Genomic DNA, 27,313 nt, shown 5'->3' with positions numbered 1-27,313 from the left:
AACAGCACTACGCCAGGACAAGATAGGGCTTGCTTGCAGTGTAGAGTGTTATTGGTACAGCTTTCCTTGGGAATGCGCGGCGTTGTTGTAATTTCATTTCATATATCCGGTTTAAACATAAAACTAGTGACAGTTTTAACAAAATTACTAGACAGTTTTTTTTTTTTTTCAATTTGTCGAACGTTTTGGCCCATTTGAAACTTCTTTCATTTTTTTTGTCTACGATGTTTTTGATGCGAAGCTTGTTCATTTCGGAGCCCACGGCTTTACTTCTCTTCTGAAGGAAGAATCCACATTTTGTTAGTATGTCAGGAGTAGGATTCGATACCAGGATCCTTAACGTGATAGTCTTGTGTTCTTACTAGCGTTGGGCAAATTTGAACCGATGTTCGCAAAATCGATGTTTTTGTTCCGATTAATCGATTTTTTGAATCGATGTTGAAGCCCCAAGAAATCGACCTAATCGATTTTTTACATTCGATTTTTCTTTCGATTCTAAAAAATTAAATCACTTTTTTTCAGAATGCAATGTAGAATTTAACCATTAACAAATGTATATTGCAGAGTCAACCACATCCAACAGCAGCGATCGTCTCTTGTTTTCGAACCACACCACAATGGTTTATTTTCCCATTTTCACGCTCTTAATTAATAGCTCGAAGGATTGACGAGATAGAGCAATGGTGTCTTCGGCAAAGTTGACGGGAATGACCAGCGCCATCTTTTGACAGTTAGAGTTTTCGGATCAATCCCCCTAAAAGTGAGATACAAAATTAATTTTTTTAAATTGTTGAGATAGAGGGTTGACGTCTTCGGCAAAGTTGTAGCATTTTTGATTCCAAACAACTTTCCTGAAGACGTCAATGTTGTAATTTTTACTTCAATGGAGATAGAGGCCTGTGTTTGGAAGTTAACCCCAAAAACACGTTTTTAAGTAAAACATACATTTGTTGAATTTTTAGACCCATAAAATGTTCTGCAAAGTTGTATGAATCAATAAAATACGCAACTTTGCCGAAGACATTAAAGCTGTAAGAATTAAATGAGACGAGTTATAGATGAATTTATGATTTTTTTTCATCCACTTTTAGGGATAAATATCTTTCTTAGGGGCAAAAAGGTGCAGCTGAGGATACCCTTATCAGAAAGTACATCTATAGAGCTTTCAAATAAGGGTCAGTTTGTTCGTCCACGATCGTCTACAGAGGAGATATGGCCATAATAAAAAATCTCCTTACTACGATTTAATTGCAATCAAATCTACTTTGACAGAAAAATTCATGGCTACTATGATGAAATAAAAATTAAACAAACTTTCGTCTTATCTTAATAAAAGTTCATTGTGTTGACTTTCTTCATATAAAATTTCAAATTGCTTTACAGAAGAACTCTGTTGGCTCTGTGAGAGCGCATTAAACCCCGGTAAATCCTAATATTTTATTCAATGAATGGGATTTGTACTAAATAGTGGAAATCTTATAAAAAGGCGGTGGAAAACGTTTTTTTGGAACAATTTTGGTATTTAAAACATTCAGGACTGTTGTGGAAATTCGCTTAGAGAAGGCTATATATTATTTGATCATAGTAGCCATGAACTTTTCTGTCAACGTAGATTTGAATGCAGTTAAATCGTAGTAAGGACATTTTTTATTATGGTCATATCTCCTCAGTAGACGATCCTGGACGGACAAACTGACCCTTATTTGAAAGCTCTATAGATGTACTTTCTGATAAGGGTATCCTCAGCTGCACCTTTTTGCCCCTAAGAAAGATATTTATCCCTAAAAGTGGATGAAAAAAATCATAAATTCATCTATAACTCGTCTCATTTAATTCTTACAGCTTTGATGTTTTCGGCAAAGTTGCGTATTTTATTGATTCATACAACTTTGCAAAACATTATATGGGTCTAAAAACTCAACAAATGTATGTTTTACTTAAAAAACGTGTTTTTGGGGTTAACTTTCAAACACAGGCCTCTATCTCCATTGGAGTAAAATTTACAACATTAACGTCTTCAGGAAAGTTGTTTGGAATCAAAAATGCTACAACTTTGCCGAAGACGTCAACCCTCTATCTCAACAATTTAAAAAAATTAATTTTGTATCTCACTTTTAGGGGGATTGATCTGAAAACTCTAACTGTCAAAAGATGGTGCTGATCATTCCCGTCAACTTTGCCGAAGACACCATTGCTCTATCTCGTCAATCCTTCGAGCTATTAATTAAGAGCGTAAAAATGGGAAAATAAACCATTGTGCACACGATGAAACACCGAAGCGAGTTTTTGTTCTACGCTTTGCATTCTATATGGCGTGCTATGTTTGTGTTTGCTGCGCCATGCAATACTACTTAACAAATTGACCTTCATCTTCATCCTGGCATTTTCAGACGAGAGTCACCCAGCGACCCAGCAGTGAGTGACATAGCTCTGCGTTGGAACGACTGTTGAGAAGCGTTCGGCTACTCAAGAGATTTGCAGAGAAAGAGCATGGCGGCGGCGGCCACCGTATCAATGCGTTCGTCTCGAATGTGTTCGTTAGCAACATAGAGACGGGCGGCTGTAGCGTTGATGGAGGAAGAAGGGCAATGTTGATGTTGATGCACAAGACTGTTCAGCACCCCTTATTGTGTCGATTCTATTGCTGAAAGCACTATACAAACAACAATTAAATTTTGCAGGCATAATAAACTACCTTCTGCGAAAATTTCATGAAAATTGGCAAAGATATTCGAAAGTTATTAATAGGCAAAGACTGCACATAAAAAACACGAAACATTTTTACTAACACTCACTCCTATCAACATCTGTAACTTTCAAACCAATTGATCAAAGTTGATGAAATTTTGCAAGAAAGTGTCTTTATAAGTATCATAACTACTTACGAAATTTCATAACTATCATCACAGAACTTCGAATTGTAGCGGGAAAACCCGTCTATTATGCGGATGAAAATCATTATACAAAATGCTTAAAACCATGTTTGTTTGTTTTTCATCTACAGTTCAAAGTAATGCATAAATAATAAACAAACACCAAAGACTCACTCAAAGTGCAAATTTTCGGTAATACCAATCCGTGTAATCAATTATGAATTTCAAATAACTCAATGTACATATGTACAGATGGGTAAATTATTGGTTAAATTAGGAAAGAATCCCCAGCTCAGGTGAGATTTGAACTCACGACCCTTATTCGCTAGAAAAGTGCTTTACCAACTAAGCTACCGAGCCAATTAATGACCCGGCAACTTAGTTGTCATAAGGTAATTCAAATCTCATCGATCTATATCATCTTCCCCTAAACCGCAAATATAACCATCTCTGTTGTACTTATGTACGAAGAGTGAAAGCGATTTATTTATTGTTTGGAACTGTTTGCCTATCGTACAGGCATTTTGAAATTCATAAAACACCAAAGAGTTCTCAGTTAATTTTTTGGCCGATTTTACCGATTCATTACAGACTTTCAGTTGTACCTCTGTGTCCCGATTATTTCGGATACAGGCTTTAATTGATGCCTAACGGTGTCGAAATTTGGATTATTATCGAACTTCCATGTACCATGTACCTCGGATTTTTCTTCATAGAACTAAAAAGTATAAATGGAAAGTTTGAAAATATTTCATCGGGGAAATTTTGATTTAGCTGAGTTTCTGGCTTTTTTTCATGCTTAAATTCAATAAATACTGTTTTAGCCTAAAATATGTCCCATACAAAATGTATGGAAAATTGTTTGCCAGTCTTCCGATTATGAATATATAGTGCAAATATTGATCATTTTAGAAGAAAAATACGAGGTACATGAAAGCTCAATAATAATCGAGATTTTGAAACCGTGTGCTTTCTGATATTTGCAGGAATTCTAGAAGCGAGAGTATAAATGGCTGATCAAACTGTTAGACACAGTCATTATCAATATGTATCACAATATTGCGGTTCCAGTTTAGCAACTTATACTAGCTATATCTGTACCAGTTGCAAGTGCGTCCAAACTTCTATCAAACAGCTAAGAAACTGAAATGGGTGTCGAGTTCGGGAGAAGTGGGCACATGAGCCAGCATCTCTGTGTACATACTTACTTGGTTTTGGCCCCAGATGCCACATTATTCTCAATCTTTTTGCAGTCATTTACGTTGGCAAGATTGCAACTACCACACCATCTTGGCAGGCACCCTGGTGTGCTGCATGCCTGCAGACCAACCACCCGAAATGGCAAGCAAGGTTCATAAAGTAATGACAAAATGGCTGTACTTTGCACTTTGTTGCATCCAGTTTGTATTTAGTGGGAAAGGAGGCGGTGAAGTGTTTGGTGGTATGAGTCATGACGGCAAGTTTTCCGCAACCTTGCTTCGGTTGTGTTGGCAATCGACCAAAATTGAGCAGGCGATACGTGTAATGGACTGTTGTTGAATGTTTGAAATGCGTGCTGTTTAAGAATTGAACAATTTGTAGTTTTTTTGTTTCTATTTGTTTTGTTGCTTTGCAATTTTTTAACAATAATTCAATTTAAAAATTTATATATTTTCAATTTTGATGTAAATTCACCAAGTTCAATACTTACCATGTGTGACGAGTGTCCCCAGGTAGATCAAGAACAGCACATTCCGGTGGGTGAACCGATACGGCAGTATGTTCAGGGTTATTAAAATTAATTTGATTGTGTGTATTATCAGCATAGTTGTAAGGTTTCACGTCCAGCTTCCAGGGGTGTCGTGGTTCGATCGCGAGGTCACAGCTTCGTGCCTCGCCGTACTTAATCCCGTCCTTCCCTGCTGCTCCTCCTCCTCCGGCGGATGCTTTTTGCTCACGTTATTGTTATAATTATTGCGGCGCTAACTATGCACCAATTTCCGAGCTGTTGAACACCAATCACGCAGCACTCTACTGCAGCAATCAACGAGCGGAAGGTGGTGCACCGTCATTAAATAATGATTTAATATTATTGAATTTCAACTTCGATTGGCACTGGCAGTTGGTCTGTGCGGTGGGAACCAAGTGGTAACCCTTTCTCGCCTCCGTCTATGTTCTCGGTAAAGCACGTCTACACGCTCGGCGATTCGGTGTGTGGTGGCTGCGGATCGAAGGCGTAATAAACGCGCACGCCAACACTTTGCTTCTCTTCGGCTTGGCCTTGTTGGTGGTCATGTTGGAGAGTTTTCCATGACGGGAAAGTACATGTTGCACTGTGGGTGGATATGTGTACTGTGTGTTTGTGGGCCAGCGAGGTGTGGGGAAAATTAATTATTTCGGGAAACAATCACCGATAGCACGTTATTTGCCCAAACGATGCTAGGAATTTCTCCGGCTTGGTAATGGTTTTGACTGCTGCTGTAATTATTACCGACGGTCGCCGGTTCGGTCTTACTGACCCAGCAAATCCTGGTCAGCGGCTGTCGATAACTAGCGGTAATTGATGGATATATTTTTCACGCCTGCTTCCATTCGATGGATTATAGCCTGAAAAGGAGAAAACACTGGGTTATACAGAGCAAATGGTGCAATTTGTAATACGTATCAGAGTGTGCTCTTTTGAACTTAAGGTGTTGTGCCCAAGCATTTTTGTGTTCCTATTTTTTTTTATTTTTTTACGACGAAATTTGGGAGGTGTTAGTTTAGTAGTAGTTCTGAAGAAATAAGGAAAACCAATAACATTATTCGAAAAAATACAGATAGGGTTTTTGACCCCATTTCTGGCACTACAGGTAAACAAAATTGTACATTACCTAAATTCACAACGAAACGACCATTTTCATCAAGCTCTTCCATCTGAATCAGATACCTTATTGCGTGAACTTGTTGTTAACAGTAATTGTTGTGAAGATTTTCTGCCGGAGAGTTGATTTTGAATCGAGTTTACTGCACCAGCGCCAATTTTCGGCACCAGTGCCGAACTTACAGCAAAATCAAATGGGAAATCACTTCGGCACCCATCTTTATGCTGCCGAAGTGCACTCTTCTGCGTGTAATTTTTGTTTTGCGCACTTGTGCGGCTTCAAAGTGAAAGTGTAGCTCATCGACTGCGGATCCCGTTGCGTAAATGTTGCGGGAAATGATTACCTACGGAAGAGCGTTTGAAAAATATGTGGCATGTGTTATTTTGATTTCTTTTGTTGGGAGGTGCCGGGAATTGATGCGGGTGCCCAAGTAGTTCCAACCCCTAGTCAATTCTTTACATATCAATCAATGACAGAATATATACTACTGCAATTGGATTTGGGCATTTTGAAAAATTTGCTTCAATGTTTCAAAGTATTTTTTGAGCCGCCATGTATTTTTCGGACTGCACAACGGTGAGTCGATAAATAGAGCGTCAAACATAGCTCAGGTCCTCACAACTTCCTACCTCAGGCTTCCACGAGTCAAGCGATGACAAAGACCGCCAGCTTAAGAGTTGTGTGCTTATGCGAGGTATGCACTTCAAACGGAATTGCTCAAGTAATTTTCATTCAGTGCATTTTTTTTCCGTGAGTTTAAAGGGCTGTTTGCAGTTCAGAAGGAATTTCTCGGCCTATCTTGATGCATGGGAAATTCCTTGCCTGAATCGCCCAAGAAACGGTTTTTCTTCCATCGCAGTACGCAGTTGCGAAGAAATGACAATTCCAATGGCAGTCACCGTAGAAAGTTTCTGCCAGGAATCGCTCAAGAAGTTTCATGACCCATTCCTTTTGAACTCGAAACTGCGCTTAACACAGAAATTTAACACAGCAAGCCCCATTTGATTTGACGTTTCGTTTCAGCTCCGTACTGGGATCCGGAATAAAGCGACGCTTTCTCATTTCTTGAGCGATTCCTTGCCTGAATTTTCCACGCATCGAGATAGGCCAAGAAATTTCTTGCGATCTGCGTACTACCCATAATGGGTAATAGCTGGTAGGCTGGTAGTACAGCCTGGGTACTGTTGTCCTTCTGACTTCAGCTGCATTGAGGAGGTACGTCCCGAGCGTCTGTTCCACAATGAGGTGCGGCTCAAACAGCGGATGAGTATGAAATGCTCCTCCACCGAAAGCTATACCTAAGGTGGCAGCCTCAAGACCGTGGATAGGTGACCTTAGGCCAACAACCAACTCTTTTCGAAGCCCTAAAACTGAGAACAACGGACAAGAATTGAAACTTGGGATGTATTAACCCTAGCCCAGCAGGATAAGCTGGCACAACTATCCAATGAGGCATACCGTATGAGATCCTAGGACTGAGCGAGGTCCGTTGGCCGAACTTTGCAGAACACAGATTGCCGTCGGGCCAAATTCTGCTATACTCTGTCCTACGAGGTGAACACGCTCCTCGCCACCGTGGTGTTGATTTCCTGCTCAGCGCTCACGCCCAAGCTGCGCTCATGAAGTGGGAACCTATTAATGAAAGAATAATTGTAGCCAGAACACGGGTACGAAACCATACCATAATCCAATGCTACGCGCCAACCGATGATGCTGCCGAATTTCAAGACAAAAGAAACTTTAAAAGCTAGTTGAATACTGTCGTGGACAAGATTCCGAAAAGTGATATCAAGAACCTCATGGGCGCCTTCAACGCGAAGGTTGGTTCCAACAACTTGGACTATAAGCACGTCATGGGACGCCATGGTCTTTGAGAAATGCTGCTCTTTCCTTATCGACAAGTGCACAAAGTGACATGAGTTTCTCGTGATGGCGTCACGGAAAATCAAATCAACCACATCTGCATCAGCTGAAATGTAGAGCGTTCTTGATAAGCGGAACAAACGTAGCTCCGACATTGCGTCCGATCAAAATCTCCTAATCAGCGAGATCCGGCTGCTCTTTGCGAGGGTCCATCATCAGTAGGAGAAAATCAGGTGCCTGCTCAACACACGCCGACTAAAAGAAAGGTGAAAAGGTCCTTCGTCCAGGATCTGGAGAACCGTGCTGCGGATATTCTTGAAGGTGGAAGGTGGAAGCGTAGAAGATCAACGGAAGGCCATCAAGAATACCTTTTCACCACCGGCGAGAATAATTTGGATGAGCTACGCACCCGGAGAAAACAGTGGATCACAGATGATACCTGAAGGAAGATAGAGAGGAGCGAAGGGACTGCAATGCTGCGATAGAGCGAGCGGCTCTTGAGAAGGAAGAGAAGCGCTTATATAGGCGGAGCAAAAGAGCGTGGGCGGACGTAGCCGACGAAGGCGAGAAATCCGAGAAATATCAGTGACATTCGTGTCGTTTACGTTGTCTCACCTTAGGGGGACTGAGATTAATAATAAGATGCCCGTAAGATACTGTAACGTTTTGCGTTTTTTTAGTTAAATTTAGTGGAATAAGGGGCGATTTCTTCACCCTGGCTTAAGCGTTAAGCCAGGTTTAACTGTATGGGTAAGCCTGGCTTACCGGTTAAGCCGAGGTGAAGAAATCGGCCCTAAAACAAATAAATAGAATGAAAGTAATTTCAATTTATGTTGACGATAAAGAGATATTTTATTTGTTCGTAAAATTGGTCCATCCCTGTTACTTATGCTCATGTATGTCGTAGCGTTTGTAAAACTTTTGTAATTTTATAGCATAATGTACATGGCGCGTATCTACTTTCTGGCGAATAACAGTCACACTGCAAATTTGTCGCCATGCTTGAAAATCGCCATTCAGAAAATGTCGGCGCGATTTTTAACAATGGTCATCTAATACAATAGTGGGACTTTTCAAAAGTGGCACAGTTTCTTAGCGCAACGATTACCATTTGAGTTTGAGTTGAGTTTAGGTCAGTTTAAAGTGAATTGAAGTCTAGTTAAGTTTTGGTGAAAGTTATTCTCGAATTTCAAAGGTAAAAGTAGTGAGTTAGTTTAAAAAAGTTTTAAGTGATGTTAAACGTATTTCTATGTGGGTTCTTTCTTGTTTAGAGGACAGACCGTGGTCCGCAAATTCGCGATTTCTGCAGTATATTTATTGGAATTGAACTACGAAAAAGGTAATTATTTCTAATTAAATCTAAAGTGCTTAAAAGTAACATAAATTCCTATTGGACGTGTAGCGCCTAGCGCTTTTTTCGTACGGCTGGTGTTTTCGTCGTCGTTCGGCGGTATCCCTCGCCGAATCGGGGTTTCGTTGGCGGATTGAGCCGCCCCGCCAGCTTCTTCCGTGAATCATCATTTCCGACCCGTGTGCCCAGCAAAGGCCCGCCTTTTAGAAGGCAGTCAAACGGAGGCCGTGGGCCGGAATCAACGAGAGCCGGTTAGTAGTAGCGCACACTGGAGTAACAGGGTCCAATTCATGGCCAAAAAGTTTTAACACGTTTTTATGGTGTATTATGTAAGTACTAGCGATAAAATTGTGAATTTAGATATTGAAGAAGCATTTTGGATTATAAATAGTCATATTAATCCACTTAAAGGCTAGAAATGATCTCTTATAACCTCTTCAAGGACAACGACCCCAAAAATCGCTTGAAGCGTCGAGCATTTTTATTTGACAACAGAGTACTGAAAAATAATTATATTTCCATGAAAAATATTGTTAGGAAACAAGGGCCACCTCGTTTCATAGAAATTCTCCTAGAAGTGTGAGAGAAATTCAATTCTTTTATAAGTGTAGACTGGAGATTCCTCCTCCACTTCCTATGGAGATTCGTCTTAGAAAATTCATTCGGGGATTTCTCCTGATCGGGGAATACTCCTGGAATTCCTTCGGGATTTTCTCATGGAATTCCTTTGGTGATTTCTCTTCCATTTCTTCGGTGATTCTTGCTGGAATTCCATCGGTAGTCCTCCTAGAATTCCTGCAGGATTTCTTCCTGGAATTCCTTCGGTGATTCTTCCTAGAATTCTTTCGAGAATTTCTCCTGGGATTCTGTCGAAGATTTCTCTTGAAATTCCTTCGGGGATTCCTCCTAGAGTAATTTCGGGGATTCCTTTTAGAATTTCTCCAGGGTTTCTTTAGAGGGGTTCTTCCTTCGAGGATTCTTCCTAAAATTCTTTCAAAGATTTCTCCTGATATTTGTCGGGAATTCTTTCTGGATTTCCTTCGGCATTCCATTCTGAAATTTCTATTGTGATTCCTCTTGGAATTTCTTCGGACATTCCTTCTAGAATTCCTTCGGACATTCCTCCTAGTATTCCTCCGAGAATTCCATTTAGAATTCCTCCAGAGATTTGTCTAACAATTCCTCCGGGATCGTTCCTAGAATTCCTTCGGAGTTTTCTGCTGGAACACCTTATGGGGTTCCTCCTGAAATTCTTTGGAGCATTCCCCATGGAATTCTTTCGGAAATTTCTCCTAGTATTCTCTCTGGGATTTCTGCTGGAATTCCTTCAGAGATTTCTTCTTGATATTTTTCGTTGATTCCTGCTTGAAATCCTTCGGAGATTCCTTCTCGAATTCCGTAGGGGATTCATCCTGGAATTCCTTTGGAAATTCCTGCTGTAATTACCTTGGGATTGCTGCTTGAATTCATTTGGGGAATCCTCCTGGAATTTTTTTTCGGAGATTCGTCCTAGATTTCCTTCTGAAATTCCTCTAAAACTTCTGAGAAAACAAAAGAAGAGCTGTAAAAAATAAATATTCAAGCAAACTTTAGTTTAATAAACTGTTATTCAACTGGTTCTGTTTCTTGGGATTTGGCGGCCGAGCCTTCCAAATAAATGAATAAGTAAAAAAATGTCGCAATAGGTCTATCACGCAGTGACGGATCCGAATAGAAATAAAAAGAGATATTCATTTTACCGTAATAGTTTATGTCATCAATGGTCATGAAAAAGCTCAGACTACAAATTCTAGAGCGTAATGACAACTTCTTCGCTTTGCCAAAGTTGAAATTAAGGTCAAATTTTGGTCACGCCGATTCACGCCGCCGCCGAAAGCTACCACCGGCGTGACGCCGATGACGCCGATGACGCCGCCGCCGCCGGTCAAAAATGGCCCGCACGCTGCCGCCGAGCAAAATATAGTCAGCGCACAGGTCTATGTTGAGCATCGAGGTAGTCGCCATCGTTGAGTCGTCGAGCTACGCCACCCCGTTATCGAGCATCGCAACACCAAAACCTGCGCAGGTATGTGAAGAGATTTTAGTAACATGGCCATGTTTGCTCTTTTTCTATTCCGTTACGAATTTTTCCGGTCCAATACGAATGAAGTTGCTAAAATAAATAGTTAAAGTTTTTGAAAATAGGGTAAGAAATCAAACTTTGAACTAGTCAAATTGTAATCTTAATTTGAACCATTTCAAAATTCATTAAAACGACGTACTTTTCAGGCAAATATTGTCCCGAAAAAGATGTTTAACAGCTTTCCGTAATATAACCTGATAACATGGACTTTAAAACAGGGGTTCCCAACCTTTTTGAGGTGGCGACCCCCTTCAAGAATTGTCAAACCATCTGCGGCCCAATTAAAATTTCTAGAAAAAAAATATGATTTGAATGAACGAAACCGAGTTTTTTGGGTACAGTGACGTAACCACGTATTCGACACTCACATTTCATAAACAGTGATGTCATGTACATCCAAATTGAGTCATAGCTGAAAAATAGCGGCGCAGCCGAAAATTTTTTTTTCTTCTGAAGGCGTTTTATACTGAAAATTTGTTGCTCAAATTGTGGCTTTTGGGGGTGGCGGTATACAAAATTAAAAATTTTTGTTATTTGCACAAAATAGAATAAAAATTTAAATTTTTTTTTGGTAACATTACGGTCCCCCTAGACTGACTTCACGGCCCCCCAGGGGGCCGCGGACCACCGGTTGGGAACCCGTGCTTTAAAAGCATTGAAAAAAGCGTTTTTGTCATGGAAAACAGACAATTGAAAAATCACTGTGATTTCACCCATTTCCCCCAAGAGAAAGCACATTTTCGGTGCACTCGTACAGCTCATGCATTGTATCACACGCAATATGTGAACACGTCAAATGAAAGCTTATTCATCGTAGAATCGACCAACCGAATAATATTCCGCATTATTTGTCATAAAATTATCAAATTTAAGTGATTCTTACTTGGAGAATGTTATCTTAAGTTGAACCATTTGTAATCTAAATTTGAACTAGTAAACGGGGGTGAGCTTCTAGTGTTGGCCTGTAGATTGCGCTAGTGGTTGCTTTGTTTACTCTTGGGGGATGAAAAAATCCGAATTTAGTTTCCAAATTCCTAAAGAATTTCGAACATTCTGAGTTGAGATTCCACTGCCTAATGAAAAATAGGTATGAGAATTAGCAGATTCATGTGATTTTTCATTGTTTAGCATGGAATTGGCTGTTTTGTGAGTTGCTCGAGCTGCTGCCGCCAGTAGTTCAAATTAAGATTAAAATTGGTTCAAATTATGATTACGATGGTTCAAATTAAGATTAAAATCAATGTTGATGAAAAATCAAATATTTCAATGAAATTCGGTGCAAATACAAACTTTTTACCATTTAACAGAAAGCTTATACCCGTGGCTTTCATGTACATACGATTTTGCCGTAGTAAATTATTTCCATGTGGGAGAAAAAATCACTTTAATTTTGCACTGCTTCAGAAAGCCACAATTTGGTTCAAATTTTGATTACCTACCCTAGTTCAGTTCCGTTACGTTTCACATTGCTTTTTGAATAAACATACTCACTACAGTCCGTTACGTTTGACTCCGTCGTTTTCGCTTGAATGAGTAAGCATCCCTTCCGGTTTTCCATAAGTTCTTCTAGCCTGTGAAAGAGATGGGGTTTAGTTCCGTTTTCGAAGAAATTCTGCCGTTTTATCCATGGACCGTTCCAAACCGTCCCTGAGTGAGAAAGTCTCTAGCAAAGTCGGGCAAAATTAAACACGACCGGTGGTCTCTCTTTGAGAGTGGCGTTTAAGCCACCGCGCTTTTACAATTCCCCGAACAGTTTACACTTTGGAGATCTTTTTCAAGAGTCGAGCACGTCACCAACACCTCAGCATGATTCACCAAGGGCTCAACACATAACCCGTGTCAACACCGAAAATCCCTCATTTCAGGAGATAGAAACAGCCATCCGTAGCATGAAATTGAACAAGGCCCCGGAGTTTGATCACATAACAGCCGAGATGCTCAAAGCTGACCTCGTAGTATCTGCACAACTGCTGCATCAATTGTTGTGCAACATATGGCGAACCGCCACATTTCCGGTCGACTGGATTCAAAGCGTCTTAGCAAAGGTGCCCAAATAGGGTGACCTGACTGTATGCGATAATTGGCGGGATATCATTTTGTTGTGCATCGTTCTCAAAGTCGTCTGCAAAGTAACCCTTAACCGGATACAGAAGAAGATTGACGCAACCAAGGACGCAACTCTCCGACGGCAGCAAGCAGGATTCCATGCCGGACGATCCTGTGTGGATCATATTGTCACGCTCCGTATCATCCTGGAGCAAATCAATGAAATCCAATAGTCTCTCTACCTGGTGGTCATTGATTATGAAAAAGCTTTCGACCGTCTCAATCACGAAAACATGTGGGAAGCCCTCAGGCGCAAGGGTGTCCCTGAGAAAAAAATCGGCCTCATTGAAGCACAATACAGGGCATTTTCGTGCTGAGTACTGCACAGCGGTGTTTTGTCCGATCCCATCCGGGTCGTTGCTGGAATGAGTCAAGGATGTATCCTATCACCGCTGCTGTTCTTTATCGTACCTAATCGACGAGATCCTGGTAGGTTCGATTGATCGTGAACAGAATCATGGGTTGCTGTGGTAGTCCGAGCACTTAAATGACTTCGAATCGGCTGATTATGTTGCTCTCCTTGCTCAACGGTGCTCTGATATGCAGAGTAAGCTTGATGATCTAGCCGATCGCTTCTCGACTGCAAGTCTTACCATCTACGTCAAAGACCAAATCGTTGGATGTAAACACGGCCAACACTTCCAGCTTCACAGTAGCTGAGCAAGCAGTGGAGAATGTTGAACGCTTCCAATATCTTGGTAGCCATGCGGCCGATGGCGGCATCAAGGAGCACGGATCAAGAAGGCGAAGACTGCTTTTGTGAGTTTAAAAAATGTATGAAAAAAAACAGGCAGATTAGTAAACGCACGAAAATCTGAATTTTTAACTCAAACGTGAAATCTGTGCTGCTGTAGGCTAGAAAAGTTTGGTGTGTATCGCTGGGGAATACTCAACGATTGCAGGTCTTCATCAATAAATACCTGCGGTTTATAATTCGTGGATGGTGGCCCCACAATTGTATCTCTAACGTGGAGCTCGTCGATGTCATAAAAGACCGATAGCGACAGAAATTTTTGAGCGATAGTTGAGGTGGGTTGGCCACGCTGGGGCGGAAACGAAATCTGAAAGCTAGCTTTAGTTTGGAACCCAGTAGGACATCGCAACAAAGACAGGCCCAGAGGCGTATGGCACCGCAGTCTCAACAAGGGAATAAAGGAAGTCGACAGAAATTTAACCTGGCCACAGGTCAAAGCGATCGACCAAGATAGAGATTTTTCAATTCGGTCCTCTGCATCACCTGTTCAAAACTTAAAGTAAGTGAGTCTAATTTACCGAATAGATCCCACTTCAGTGGACCTTGAGACCAGAGAGGTGCTCCAGATCATGTAAAAGATTGAAGTTGTCAAAGAGATCGATCTCATACGGCTAATCGTTGTTCAGCCAAGCTGGTCTAGGTCTTTTGCCCTAGTAGACCACGTGCTATAGTAGGTAGTGGCAGTCTTACTTATTATAGCTGCAGAAGAAGCTGTGGTCAAAGAATATGCCCTCTACTACTCAGGGCGATCTATGACAATGTACAAAATAACACTGAACAGGACATGTTGTAAAATGCCGTCAACCATTCAATTCATATATGTATCAGCGTCTTTTGGTGCTACTACACTGGTAAAAGGTACATATGAACGCCGAAAATTCTAGCAAAATGTTCAGCGGATAACTTTCAAACCTTAAACTACACTATACCTAAATAGGGTACCCGGGTACGATGCATGGTGTTAAAAATGAATGTTATTTGCTTTGCATCACATCACTTTTTCAAACCAATCAATGTTTGCATAAAAAATAAGCATCCAACTCCTACGTAAACCGCGCACGCGAAAAAAAGTTGTTACTACCGCGCGATGGTTTGAAATAATATTTCCCACCATCGAACCAAGTGAAAACTGTTTCCAATCCGGGAATTGACTCGTCGTCGTCGTCGTCATCCTGGTCGTCGAAGCCGTTCTCGGTAATGTAATGGAATGGAACCCGAGTGTACGGGAAAAATCTCACCGGAGTTGGAGAACAAATTTGAATGTTTCCCGACATCCATTCACTCGATGCGATGGCAGGCGCTGGCTCCTTCTGCGGTTCAGGCAGAGACCCAGTGTTGTAGTAGACGGTTCGTGGGAGAATGTCAGCAACAGAGTGTACGTACCTAAAGCAATTTGCTACTTGGCCAAGGGGAGCCATATACTCAAAGTGGGCCTTTTTTTTGCTGCGTTATTCGCTGGCTGCTAAACTCGGAAACGTTACGCTCTAACTCTTCTGTGCAGCATCGAAGTGCCCGGAGGACGATGCCAGAATCCATGTCGGATGGTAAACGATAAGCTGTGGTGCGGTGAGGGGACCCGCCCGGAGGGTTCTCACACAGCCGATGTAAATTTGTTTCCCGGAAATCCATTTGCCCATTTTTTCCGCGATTGGGTGTTTGTTATTGTCGAAGTGGTATATGGCAGTGGCAGAGCTACTGGACCGAATGTGTGCATCACTTCCAGAAGGCGTGAAGCGTGGTGCTGTGCTGGTTGGTTTTCGACGGGTAGGAAGTTGATTCTCGTGAGGCCGAGTGTTGCAATCGTGTGGAGCGTAACTGAAACACGAAATTTTTGGTGTATAGGGAAATCAGTCGAGTGGTTTCTAAATTTCAATTCCATTTATGGGGGTTTCGGGAAAGAAATAAACAAAAGTGTAATTGATTTTACAATGTGTGTGCCTGCAACTTACGTTGAAAACATTTGCATTTGCTGTTCGAAGGTTTGTTTGTGCCATTAGTTCGAGAAACTAAATATTATATTTATTCACATTTTTAAATATATATATAAAAAGGATATCGATTGTCATCCCACAGACATTACTATCATTTATTTTGAAACAACCACACATTGTTCGCATGCTGTGGTACCAACGATCGCTTTTGATAAATAATGGCTTATTTTTTTTTTATCTGTACTAACGAGAGTTTTAGCCCTTATGTTCTAACCACCACACCAGGTCCGCTCCACCTGGTGTGATGGTTAGAACACTTGACAATCATGCCGAGGACCTGGGATCGAATCCCACTCCCGACAAACTCACATAAATGCGAGTTCTTCCTTCGGAAGGGAAGTAAAGCGTGGGTCCCGAGATGAACTAGCCTAGGGTTAAAAATCTCGTTGCGAAAAATGTCAAATATTTTCAACTGCTAATAACTCACTTGTTTTAATAAATAATTTCAATCGATTTGCACAAATAGCTAGAGTACACTCCTAGCTTTGTGATGCATGCAAAAAAGTTTGTCTAGAAGCGGTTTGAAACGCAGAAAAATGCGAAAACCGGAGAGACAGAAATTTTTGTCGTCGTTGTGCTCGAGTACTGGCGCTCTCGCGCTTGGAAACCGTTTCGAGGAAGAAGGCTGCAGGAAAAAAAATGTTATGACATTTATTTTTCGAACAGTTTGAGTTTGGCTGGGCCTATGATGTTCGTGTGGAAAAATGTCAAATGTACAGCCGGTAACCGTTTTTTCCAGTACATTTCTCATCCCTGCTCTGGCCACGAACTGTGTTCCTCCGTTTTAATGGCAATTTCATCCCAATAGGAACTTGAATCTATCATCTAAAGGCTGGGTATTGCATTATACAGATCCCACTGAGATCACTAGCCTACGGCCAGCCTACGGTACCTCTTCGTGGTACCGGTCGGAATCTAAAGGCAACCTTATGGAAGATCGGGTAATCAAAACCAACTGTGGAGGCAACTTTTTTCATAGGCTAACAGGGGAGGGAAGGGGAGGATTTGCCAACCTCAGCGTATGCTCTACAGGAGGTGTGGCTCACAACAGTGTTTGTTCCCCATGTCACGGGTGGTTGATCGACGTTCGAGTGCCAAGGAAGGACTCTAAGCTCAACTATGCTCTTTGGACTTAGTTTCCGGCCCAACGAGCCAGCCATTAAAATGAATTGTAGGATCTCAGTATAATCTAAGTACCTAGCCTTGATTATGTGTAATACACATTGTGTATGATTGATAACAGCAAATAAATGTTCATTCTTGTTCAAACCAACAAGAGAACTAATCCACGGTATACAACATTTAGAAGGTGATTCATTCCGGAAATCTGAATGAACAAAACGATCTAGTACTTCACATCAATGTGATCAACGCAAAATGACGTCACATGTTTACGTCCAAAATTGATGTTTACATAGGTAACTAGCTTGCCTTGTAGAATTGTATGCCGTGAACTAGTCTACATTTGGCTACAACAGAAATTTGGATAACCCGAACCGATGGCTTGGCCATACTTACTTCCATTCCTGAGCACCCACGGTTGTGCAGAGGGCCGAATTGAAAGATCTCCATCCTGGGTGATTGCCAGAGATGGAAAATGATGAAGATTGCAGCTGAGCAGACACAAACCAAAACAAACATACTCGCGAACATCAGGGGCACGAGTATACTCGCACTTTTTTATTCGTGAGTAAACAAAGCTGGCAAGCACTCGCATCTGTTTCGCGAAGCTTCGTGAGTTTTTTTGCATTTTGACGAAAAGCGCATTTTAACGACTGGCAGTGCTGCTTTTCAGGAACAATGAAGCATAAAGCATTAGTTTATGTTGGATAATCACTAGATTTGCTATTATAATCACAATAAAAGGCACTTCCCGCGCCTACACTATTTCTTCACGAATAAAAACTCATGAGTGTTTCTGTTTTTGTTTTGCTTCTTACTCACGAAGCAGGCGGGTACGAATAAACTCACACATTGTTTACTCTCGGAATCGTGAGTAAACCTTGTGTTGGATTTACACTCGCGAATTGCTTCATGATGAGAGTAATTCTACCACTGGTGATTGCCAGCCATCGTGGCCTGTGGCCAGATCAAATTTCAGTCGACTTCTTTTATTTCCTTGTTGAGGCTGCCTAAGGCGCCGCCATAAGCCTCTGGGTCTGCCTCTGCTGCGATGTTCTGCTGGGATTTCGTTCCCGCCCCTGCGTAGAGTGTGGACGACCAACCTCCACTTTCGCTCTCGAATGTCTGTCGCTAACGGCTTTTGATGACACCGACGATGGAGCTCCACGTTGGAGATCCATTTGTGAGGCCACCATGCGCTAATTATAAACCGCAGACATCCATTCATGAAGTCCTGCAGCCGTTGAGTAGTCTCCGCTGATACATGCCAAGTTTCCCTGGCATACCGTCTACCCCCGTTGGTTTGAACGACACCTCGTGCAAACCAACGGGGTTCATTTTTTAATTTGAACATCTAGTAACCCTGTGAGCATCTAAAACACACTGAAGGTAACCCTTTTTGCTGTTTTGTTTTGGTTCTGCGTTCCATTTCACTCCATTTCATGAGGAGAATGACGTTTGAATCATTTTTAGTTTGAACGATGTGCAGATTAGCGGGGGACAAATTAAAAAGTGTTCAGTTTAGATACGGTCAAACCAACGAGGGTAGACAGTACAGCAGTACAGATTTCACGTTCGAGTTGAAAATTCGGATTGATGTGCGTCGACTAATCTGATTGCTTTTCCATACATTTATGAAACTCGCAAAGGCAGCCCTCGCCATCTTGATCCGTACACCTATGTCGATCTTGGTGCCACCATCGACCGCCATTTGACTAACAGGATATTGAAAGCTTTCAACATTCTCCACAGCTTGCCCAGCTAACGTGAATCTGGAAGGGTTGGTTGACCGTGTTTACATCCAACGATTTGGTCTTGTTGACGTTGATGGTAAGACCTGCCGCCAAGGAGCAATCGGCAAGATCATCATGCTTACTCTGCATATCAGAGCGCCGTTGAGCTAGGAGAGCATCGTCATCAGCTAGTTTGAAGTCATTTACAGTATGCGGCAGGAAAAAATGCGAAAGTGTTTTTCAACTTCAAACCTCATTTTCGTCCATTTGACATTAACCAATCTATGTTTCAACGTTCTCTGATCTATAATAGGCTAGTTTTCTGAAAAGTTAATTAAAAAAATTCCCATTTTGGTCACTAACCTTTACAGGGCGGTGCCTGAAGATGAAGACAACCAGAATTTTCAAACCGCAGAAAATCGCACAGGTCGCTAAATTTCGCATCTGATAAAACAATTTTTTTGATTTTCTCTACAATATCATCAAATATATGTACTTATTTCATCTGGTATGTGAAACTACATGGCTCTGGATCAGTGTGGTCTGGTTGTTCATCGAATTTGAGCTAATTTTGTTACTTTTATAGTCATTTTGTTTACTGACCATTGGGCGCGCAGTTTATTGATATCCGCTTATTAGGCCTACATTATCACATGTTAAACATCAAATGTGTTCATTTTTATTTTTCAGTGCTAGAATATAGACATTGACTGATATACTGTCATGAAAAAATAGTCATATATATCCCATATTTAGCGTGTAATAGTGCCTTGAACTTTTCGCATTTTTTCCTGCCGCACCCTGTAGGTGCTCCATGGTAATGAGCTGCCACAGAAATCGATTATTTGATTCACATTCAATTGATCCTACCCCAGGATCTCGTCTATGATCTCGTCAATTACGATGCGAAACAGTAGTGGTGATAGTATACATCCTCTCCTTACTCCAGCAACGACCCTGATGGGATAAGGCAAGACACCACTGTGCAGTACTCAGCACAAAAATGCTCCGTACTGTGTTTGAATTAGACCGCTGATTTTGTCAGGGACACCCTTGCGCATAAGGGCTTCCCACATGTTTTCGTTATTGAGACGGTCGAAAGCTTTTTTGTAATCAATGAACACCAGATAGAGAGGTTCTTGGAATTCAATAACAAATCATTACGGTAATACGGAGCGTGACAATATGGTCCACACAGATCCATCCGGCACCGAATCCTGCTTTCTGCCGCCGGATGCTTGCGTCAATCTTCTCCTGTTTCCGGTGAAACTTTGCAGAGGAGAACGATGAACCCCACCAATTATCGCATACAGTCAGGTCACCATTAAAGGGCACGTTTAATAAGACGGCTTGCATCCAGTCGACCGAAAATGTCGTGGTTTCCCAAATGTTGCAAAATGATTGATGTAGCAGTTGTGCAGATACTACGGCGTTAGCTTTGAGCATCTCAGCTGATATGTGATCGACCCCGGACCCCTGTTCGATTTCATGCAACGGTTGGCTGTTTCTGTCTCCTGCAATGATGGAGCTTCGGTGTTGACACGGTGTTCTACGTCATTCAAATGTGCTCATTCTGCGAGTGGAGTGACGTGAGAAAAGTCGGAGTCGTATATCGAGATGAGGAATCCCGTCTCGAATGAAGTGACTCGCCGTGTAAATCAAATGGAGAGTCACCTCATTCGAGTTGAGATTTCTCACCTCGATATACGACTCCGACTTTTCTCACGTCACTCCATTCGCAGAATGAGCACAAAAATGGAAAGAGTTTACACTCTTCTGGAACTAGTCTACAAGAATTGCAACGGAAAATCAGCATAAGAATAATTCGAAGTGAGACCAACATCAACTGTGCTCATTCTGCGAATGGAGTGACGTGAGAAAAGTCGGAGTCGTATATCGAGGTGAGGAATACCGTCTCGAATGAAGTGATTCGCCGTGTAAATCAAATGGAGAGTCACCTCATTCGAGTCGAGATTTCTCACCTCGATATACGACTGCGACTTTTCTCACGTCACTCCATTCGCAGAATGAGCACAAACGACCCAAGCGAAAAAAATGTGCTCATTCTGCGAATGGAGTGACGTGAGAAAAGTCGGAGTCGTATATCGAGATGAGGAATCCACTCTCGAATGAAGTGACTCGCCGTGTAAATCAAATGGAGCGTCACCTCATTCGAGTCGAGTTTTCTCACCTCGATATACGACTCCGACTTTTCTCACGTCACTCCATTCGCAGAATGAGCACATTTGTGCTCATTCTGCGAATGGAGTGACGTGAGAAAAGTCGGAGTCGTACATCGAGATGAGGAATCCACTCTCGAATGAAGTGACTCGCTGTGTAAATCAAATGGAGAGTCACCTCATTCGAGTCGAGTTTTCTCACCTCGATATACGACTCCGACTTTTCTCACGTCACTCCATTCGCAGAATGAGCACAATTAATTGTGCTCATTCTGCGAATGGAGTGACGTGAGAAAAGTCGGAGTCGTATATCGAGGTGAGAAATCTCGACTCGAATGAGGTGACTCTCCATTTGATTTACACGGCGAGTCACTTCATTCGAGAGTGGATTCCTCATCTCGATATACGACTCCGACTTTTCTCACGTCACTCCATTCGCAGAATGAGCACAAATGTGCTCATTCTGCGAATGGAGTGACGTGAGAAAAGTCGGAGTCGTATATCGAGATGAAGAATCCACTCTCGAATGAAGTGACTCGCCGTGTAAATTAAATGGAGAGTCACCTCATTCGAGTCGAGATTTCTCACCTCGATACACGACTCCGACTTTTCTCACGTCACTCCATTCGCAGAATGAGCACATAATTGTGCTCATTCTGCGAATGGAGCGACGTGAGAAAAGTCGGAGTCGTATATCGAGATGAAGAATCCACTCTCGAATGAAGTGACTCGCCGTGTAAATTAAATGGAGAGTCACCTCATTCGAGTCGAGATTTCTCACCTCGATACACGACTCCGACTTTTCTCACGTCACTCCATTCGCAGAATGAGCACAAATTTCATCGAGAGAACCATGAGTTTGACACCGAAGCTCTGCAGGAGTTTTGTTGGACAGAATCCAGGGTGAAAACGTTCAGAGGTAATTGTGCTCATTCTGCGAATGGAGTGACGTGAGAAAAGTCGGAGTCGTATATCGAGGTGAGAAAACTCGACTCGAATGAGGTGACGCTCCATTTGATTTACACGGCGAGTCACTTCATTCGAGAGTGGATTCCTCATCTCGATATACGACTCCAACTTTTCTCACGTCACTCCATTCGCAGAATGAGCACAAATCATACCATCTGTCAGAACTTTGGAAACACAACGCGAGCTCGGAACAGCTTCCATCGTAAAGGGTGACATATGTGCTCATTCTGCGAATGGAGTGACGTGAGAAAAGTCGGAGTCGTATATCGAGGTGAGAAATCTCGACTCGAATGAGATGACTCTCCATTTGATTTACACGGAGAGTCACTTCATTCGAGACGGGATTCCTCACCTCGATATACGACTCCGACTTTTCTCACGTCACTCCATTCGCAGAATGAGCACAAATTTGTGCTCATTCTGCGAATGGAGTGACGTGAGAAAAGTCGGAGTCGTATATCGAGGTGAGGAATACCGTCTCGAATGAAGTGACTCGCCGTGTAAATCAAATGGAGAGTCACCTCATTCGAGTCGAGATTTCTCACCTCGATATACGACTGCGACTTTTCTCACGTCACTCCATTCGCAGAATGAGCACAATTGTGCTCATTCTGCACTTCGAATGAGGTGACGAAAGTCGAGTCGAATGTGTCACCCGATTCCCGTAGTCGAATGCGGTGAGAAGAGTCGGTGTGAGTGAACACCGATGAACTCTCACCGCATTCCTACAGTCGATGTTGATCGACAGAAGTCGCGTTCAAGTGACGTTTGTGGGTGAGAAGAGTCGTAACCTCAAGAGGTGTCGAGAGCTCAATCGACACCAGAGAAACACAACAAATGTGCTCATTCTGCGAATGGAGTGACGTGAGAAAAGTCGCAGTCGTATATCGAGGTGAGAAATCTCGACTCGAATGAGGTGACTCTCCATTTGATTTACACGGCGAGTCACTTCATTCGAGACGGTATTCCTCACCTCGATATACGACTCCGACTTTTCTCACGTCACTCCATTCGCAGAATGAGCACAAAATTGTACATAATTGGTAAGTATATTTGTAAATAACCCTTCATCTATTGATTTCAACATATTTTGTATGATATTTTCAGATGAAATCGTACCGACTGACTACCGGTAACCAAATCCACCACCACTACACACTCTTCAAGCTGTCCCGATAGAAAATGGTCAAAGTTGCTGCCGCATCAGAAGCGAAGTCAGATGGCCGCTTTCTTCGGAAATCACTTGTGCTCACCATTCGGAACCTGAAAAATGTGGAATCATGGACCTAATCGCACTAGCTTTTTTTTTGTAATGAGACATCCGCTTGCTGAAGCTAAAGCACAGTCGAGATACAAGAGCTGTACGGGGTGTAAAATGGTTGGCGTGAAATTAGAGTAACGATACACTTGGACCATCTCCAGCAGCGTGTGGGAGTTCCAAAATGCATCTAGAAATGCATCTGGGGTATTTTCAGCAGAGCAATGATAACAAGGGGTATTTGTAACTGCTATGAAGCAACTGGAACGCTGCTGGAGATGTCCTTATTGGTGTAATTGTGAAAAAATATTACACAAATTTTGAGTTATGATCCAAAATAAAGTTTTTCGCTATAATTGTTGTATTTTATGGACATAAATAAAATATTTCAGACAGAAAGTTTATTTACAATTTCCCCCCATTTTTTTAAATTTTGCTTGTGTTTTCTCACAGAGTCTTTATTAGAAGTGTTCAAGAACTCCTCTAGCTATTCCTTCACGTCATGGCTATGCGCAGAAGTTTGAAACCCCATTTGCGCATGGGCTAACTATATATATATAAGCATGCTTAAATTTAAACATTTTATACCTATTCGAAAAAAATCTAACCTGTTGAAAATATGAGTCACGACGTCAACAATTTCGAAGGAAGATTTCTTCTAGCATTGACTTGCAAAATCCCTTGAGAAATTCGAATTCCTCCTAAATTTTGTTGAAATGATCTCTTTAAGAATTCCACTAAAACTTTTTCCTGGAGCTCTCCTATAGGGATAACTCCAGGAATTTGTCCAGTAATTCCTTTGGGGGTTCCGTCAAGGATTTTTCGAACCATTCATCCAGAAATTCCTCCAGCTGTATCTTCAAGTATTTCTCCGGATTTCAGGGGTTCATCCAGGAAATCTTGCAAGAAATTCTGCTGAAATTTCTCCAAGGATTCCTCCAGCAATACCTTCATAATTTCTTTAGGAATTCCTACAGGGATTCTTCCATGAATTCCTCTGAGATTACTTCAGGAATTCCTATGACACCTCTCCAGAGATTCCTCTAGGGATTCATGCACGAATTCCTCCATGAATAATTCCGGAGATTCATACAGGAATTCTTTATGGGATTCCTCCAGGAATAATTCAAGGAATTGCTCTAGGGATTCGTCTCGATATTCCTTCATAAAATCCTTCAGAAATTCCTGCAAGGATTCATCCAGAAACACATCCAGGCATTTCTTAAGGAATTCCTCCAACAGTTCTTTCAGGAATCTACTATTAAGTGTACATCAATCATAGGCGCTAACTATATATTTGTGCTCATTCTGCGAATGGAGTGACGTGAGAAAAGTCGGAGTCGTATATCGAGATGAGGAATCCACTCTCGAATGAAGTGACTCGCCGTGTAAATCAAATGGAGAGTCACCTCATTCGAGTCGAGATTTCTCACCTCGATATACGACTCCGACTTTTCTCACGTCACTCCATTCGCAGAATGAGCACAATTGTTTGGAAGTGGGGGTGGGGGGTGCTGTTTGGGTGAAGCTCAATGTATGCCCCCTCCCTCCACCTCCGTCACAAGTTGGGATCAAAAGTATGAGATCCATGCCATCGGACAATCATTGCTCAGATTAAATCAATTCAGAGAATGTTTGTAGGGCGTGCTCTAGATTTTCCTTGGAATGATCCTGATAATCTTCCTGCTAATAAACACAAATGCTGTTTGCCAATACCTCAAACATTCTTCCAGGAACTCACTCGAAATTCCTCCAGGTGTTGTATAAGATTCCTCTAGGAATTTCTGCAAGGATTCCTACAGATTTTCAACCACGGATTCCTACAGTAATTCTTCCAGGAGTATCTGCAAAAATTTCTCCAGGAATTCCTCCAGAAATTTTTTCAGGAAGAACTCTAGGGATTTCTCCAAGAAGTCCTCTACATTTTCCTCCAGAAACTTCTGCAGGAGTCCGAGGAAAAAATCCGGGAGGAATTTTTGAAGGAATCTCAGAAGGATTTCCTCAGAAGAATTCCCGAATAAATCCTAGGAGGAATCGCTTTTGTACTCCTAGAAAAACCTTGAAGGAATTCATGGAAGAATTTGCGGGCCTTAGCGGCTTTTTCGTTTTTTTGGGGATATTTCGGCTTGACAAAACTACCCACTAGGAATCCCTGCAGAAATTTCTTGAGGTATACCCCGAGGAATTTCTATATAAATCCTTGAAGAAATTCCTGAAAGAATCTCTGGAGAAATCCTTAGAAAATTTCTTCGGAAAATCTGGAGGAATCCTTGGAGAAATTTTTGGAGGAATCCATGGAAGAAATCTTAGAGGAGTTCCTGGATAAATTGCAGGAAGAATTCCTGATAGCATTCGTGGAGTAATCCTTAGAGGAATTCCTGAAGGAATCTCTGGATGTATTCCTGGAGGAACCCTTAGTGAAATTTCTGGAGCATTCTCTGAAGGGATCTTTCGAGAAATCCCTGGGGAAACCCCGGGATGAATTCCTGAGATGATCCCTGTAGAAATTCCTGGCAGAATCCCTTGATGAATTACTGAAGGAATCCCAGAAGGATTTCTTAGAAAAATCCCTGGACTTACTCCTGAATGAACCGTTCGAGTAATTTCTGAAGAAGTCCCATAGAGCTGCTTGTGGGAACTCCTGGAGGAATTCCTTGAGAAATCCATGTAAGAACTGCTGGAGGAGTCCTTGGAGGGATTTATTGAGGATTTTCAGGAGGAATCTCAGGTAGAGGTCTTAGAAAATTTCCTGGAGGTATTTCTAAAAGAACTCTTGGAAGAACTTCTGGAGATATCACTGAAGGAATTTCTGGAGCAATTCCTGGAGGAATTCCTGGTAAAATCCCTGGAAGAATGCCTGGGGTATTTTTAGAGGGGTCTTTCAAGGAAAATCTGGGGAAATTCCTAGTGGAATCTCTGGAGGAATCCATGGAGGAATTCTCGGATGTATTTCTGGCGGAATCTCTGGATTTATTTTTGAAGGATTCCTGCAGGAATCTTGAAGTAATCTATGAAGGAATTTATGGAGGATCTTTAAAAAAATCGTGAAAAAATATTGAAGGAATCCCTGGAGAAATTCTTGGAGTATTTTAAGAAGAATTCCTGGAGAAATCTCAGATGAACTCCTGGAGGGATCCTTAGAACAATTCCTGGATGATCCGATGGAGGAATTCCCTAAAGGAAGGTTTTCTGGAAGAATTCCTGTAGGAACCGTTAGTGAAGCTTCTAAAGAAATTCCCGGAGAAATTCTTAGATAAATCCCTGAAGGAATTCTTTGAAGAGCCCTTGAAGGAACCGTTGGAGGAAATACTGTGTACCTTCTGGAACAGGTAGTGATGCTTTTTTCCCTAGGATGCATGCTATATTACAACTATACTATTTATATTACTGGATGTGGTCTTGTGATTCCGTTGTGATTTTACCCAAAAATTCGTGGTGGGAATCCTTGCTGGAATTCCTCAAAATATCTCCAGCAATTTCTCTAAAGATGCCTGCTGGTCATCCTCTCTCCTCTTCTTGGCGTAACGTCCTCACTGGGACAAAGCCTGCTTCTCAGCTTAGTGTTCTATGAGCACTTCCACAGTTATTAACTGAGAGCTTCCTCTGCCAATGACCATTTTGCATGTGTATATCGTGTGGCAGGCACTAAGATACTCTATGCCCAAGGAAGTCAAGGAAATTTCCTTTACGAAAAGATCCTGGACCGACCGGGAATCGAACCCGTCACCCTCAGCATGGTCATGCTGAATACCCGTGCGTTTACCGCCTCGGCTATATGGGCCCTCTGCTGGTCTGCTGGTGTTCTTCTAAAAAATCCACCAGGATTAGGACCTTCTGGAATTGCTGGATGAATCCTAACAAAAATACCTGATGGAATCCCAGCAAGAGTTTCTTTCTTGATTCCTAGAAAAAGAAATCCTGGAAGAATCATTTTAGGTATTTCTTGGCAATCCCGGCAGGAATTTCGTCAGGTACTCGTGGAGGAATTCTTCGAGAAATCTTTCTTCTATGCCTTCAGAAATTCCTATAGTAATTTCTTCAAGAATTGATTTAGGAATTTCTCTTAAAGCATCAGCATTTCTCCAAGAATTCTTGGTGGGATTTCTCAAACATTTCCATAGCAAGATCTCCAAGAATTTCCGGAGAAC

General features: G+C 41.9%; 1 protein-coding gene across 1 annotated transcript in view; it reads right to left on the bottom strand.

The window, feature by feature from the left end:
• LOC109398085 (lachesin) overlaps positions 1–27,313 on the bottom strand; it is a 460,438-nt gene that overhangs the window by 375,589 nt on the left and 57,536 nt on the right. The window contains exon 2 of the mRNA XM_062852595.1: positions 4,564–5,459. Coding sequence (XP_062708579.1) covers positions 4,564–4,678 — 115 coding nt within the window. The 5' untranslated portion in view covers positions 4,679–5,459. The remainder of the gene's footprint in view (positions 1–4,563; positions 5,460–27,313) is intronic.

The sequence above is a fragment of the Aedes albopictus genome, chromosome 2 (genome assembly GCF_035046485.1).
Source record: "Aedes albopictus strain Foshan chromosome 2, AalbF5, whole genome shotgun sequence".
NCBI lineage: Eukaryota > Metazoa > Arthropoda > Insecta > Diptera > Culicidae > Aedes > Aedes albopictus.
The sequence above is the reverse complement of the archived record's forward strand: the minus strand, read 5'-3'. Positions and strand labels throughout refer to the sequence as shown.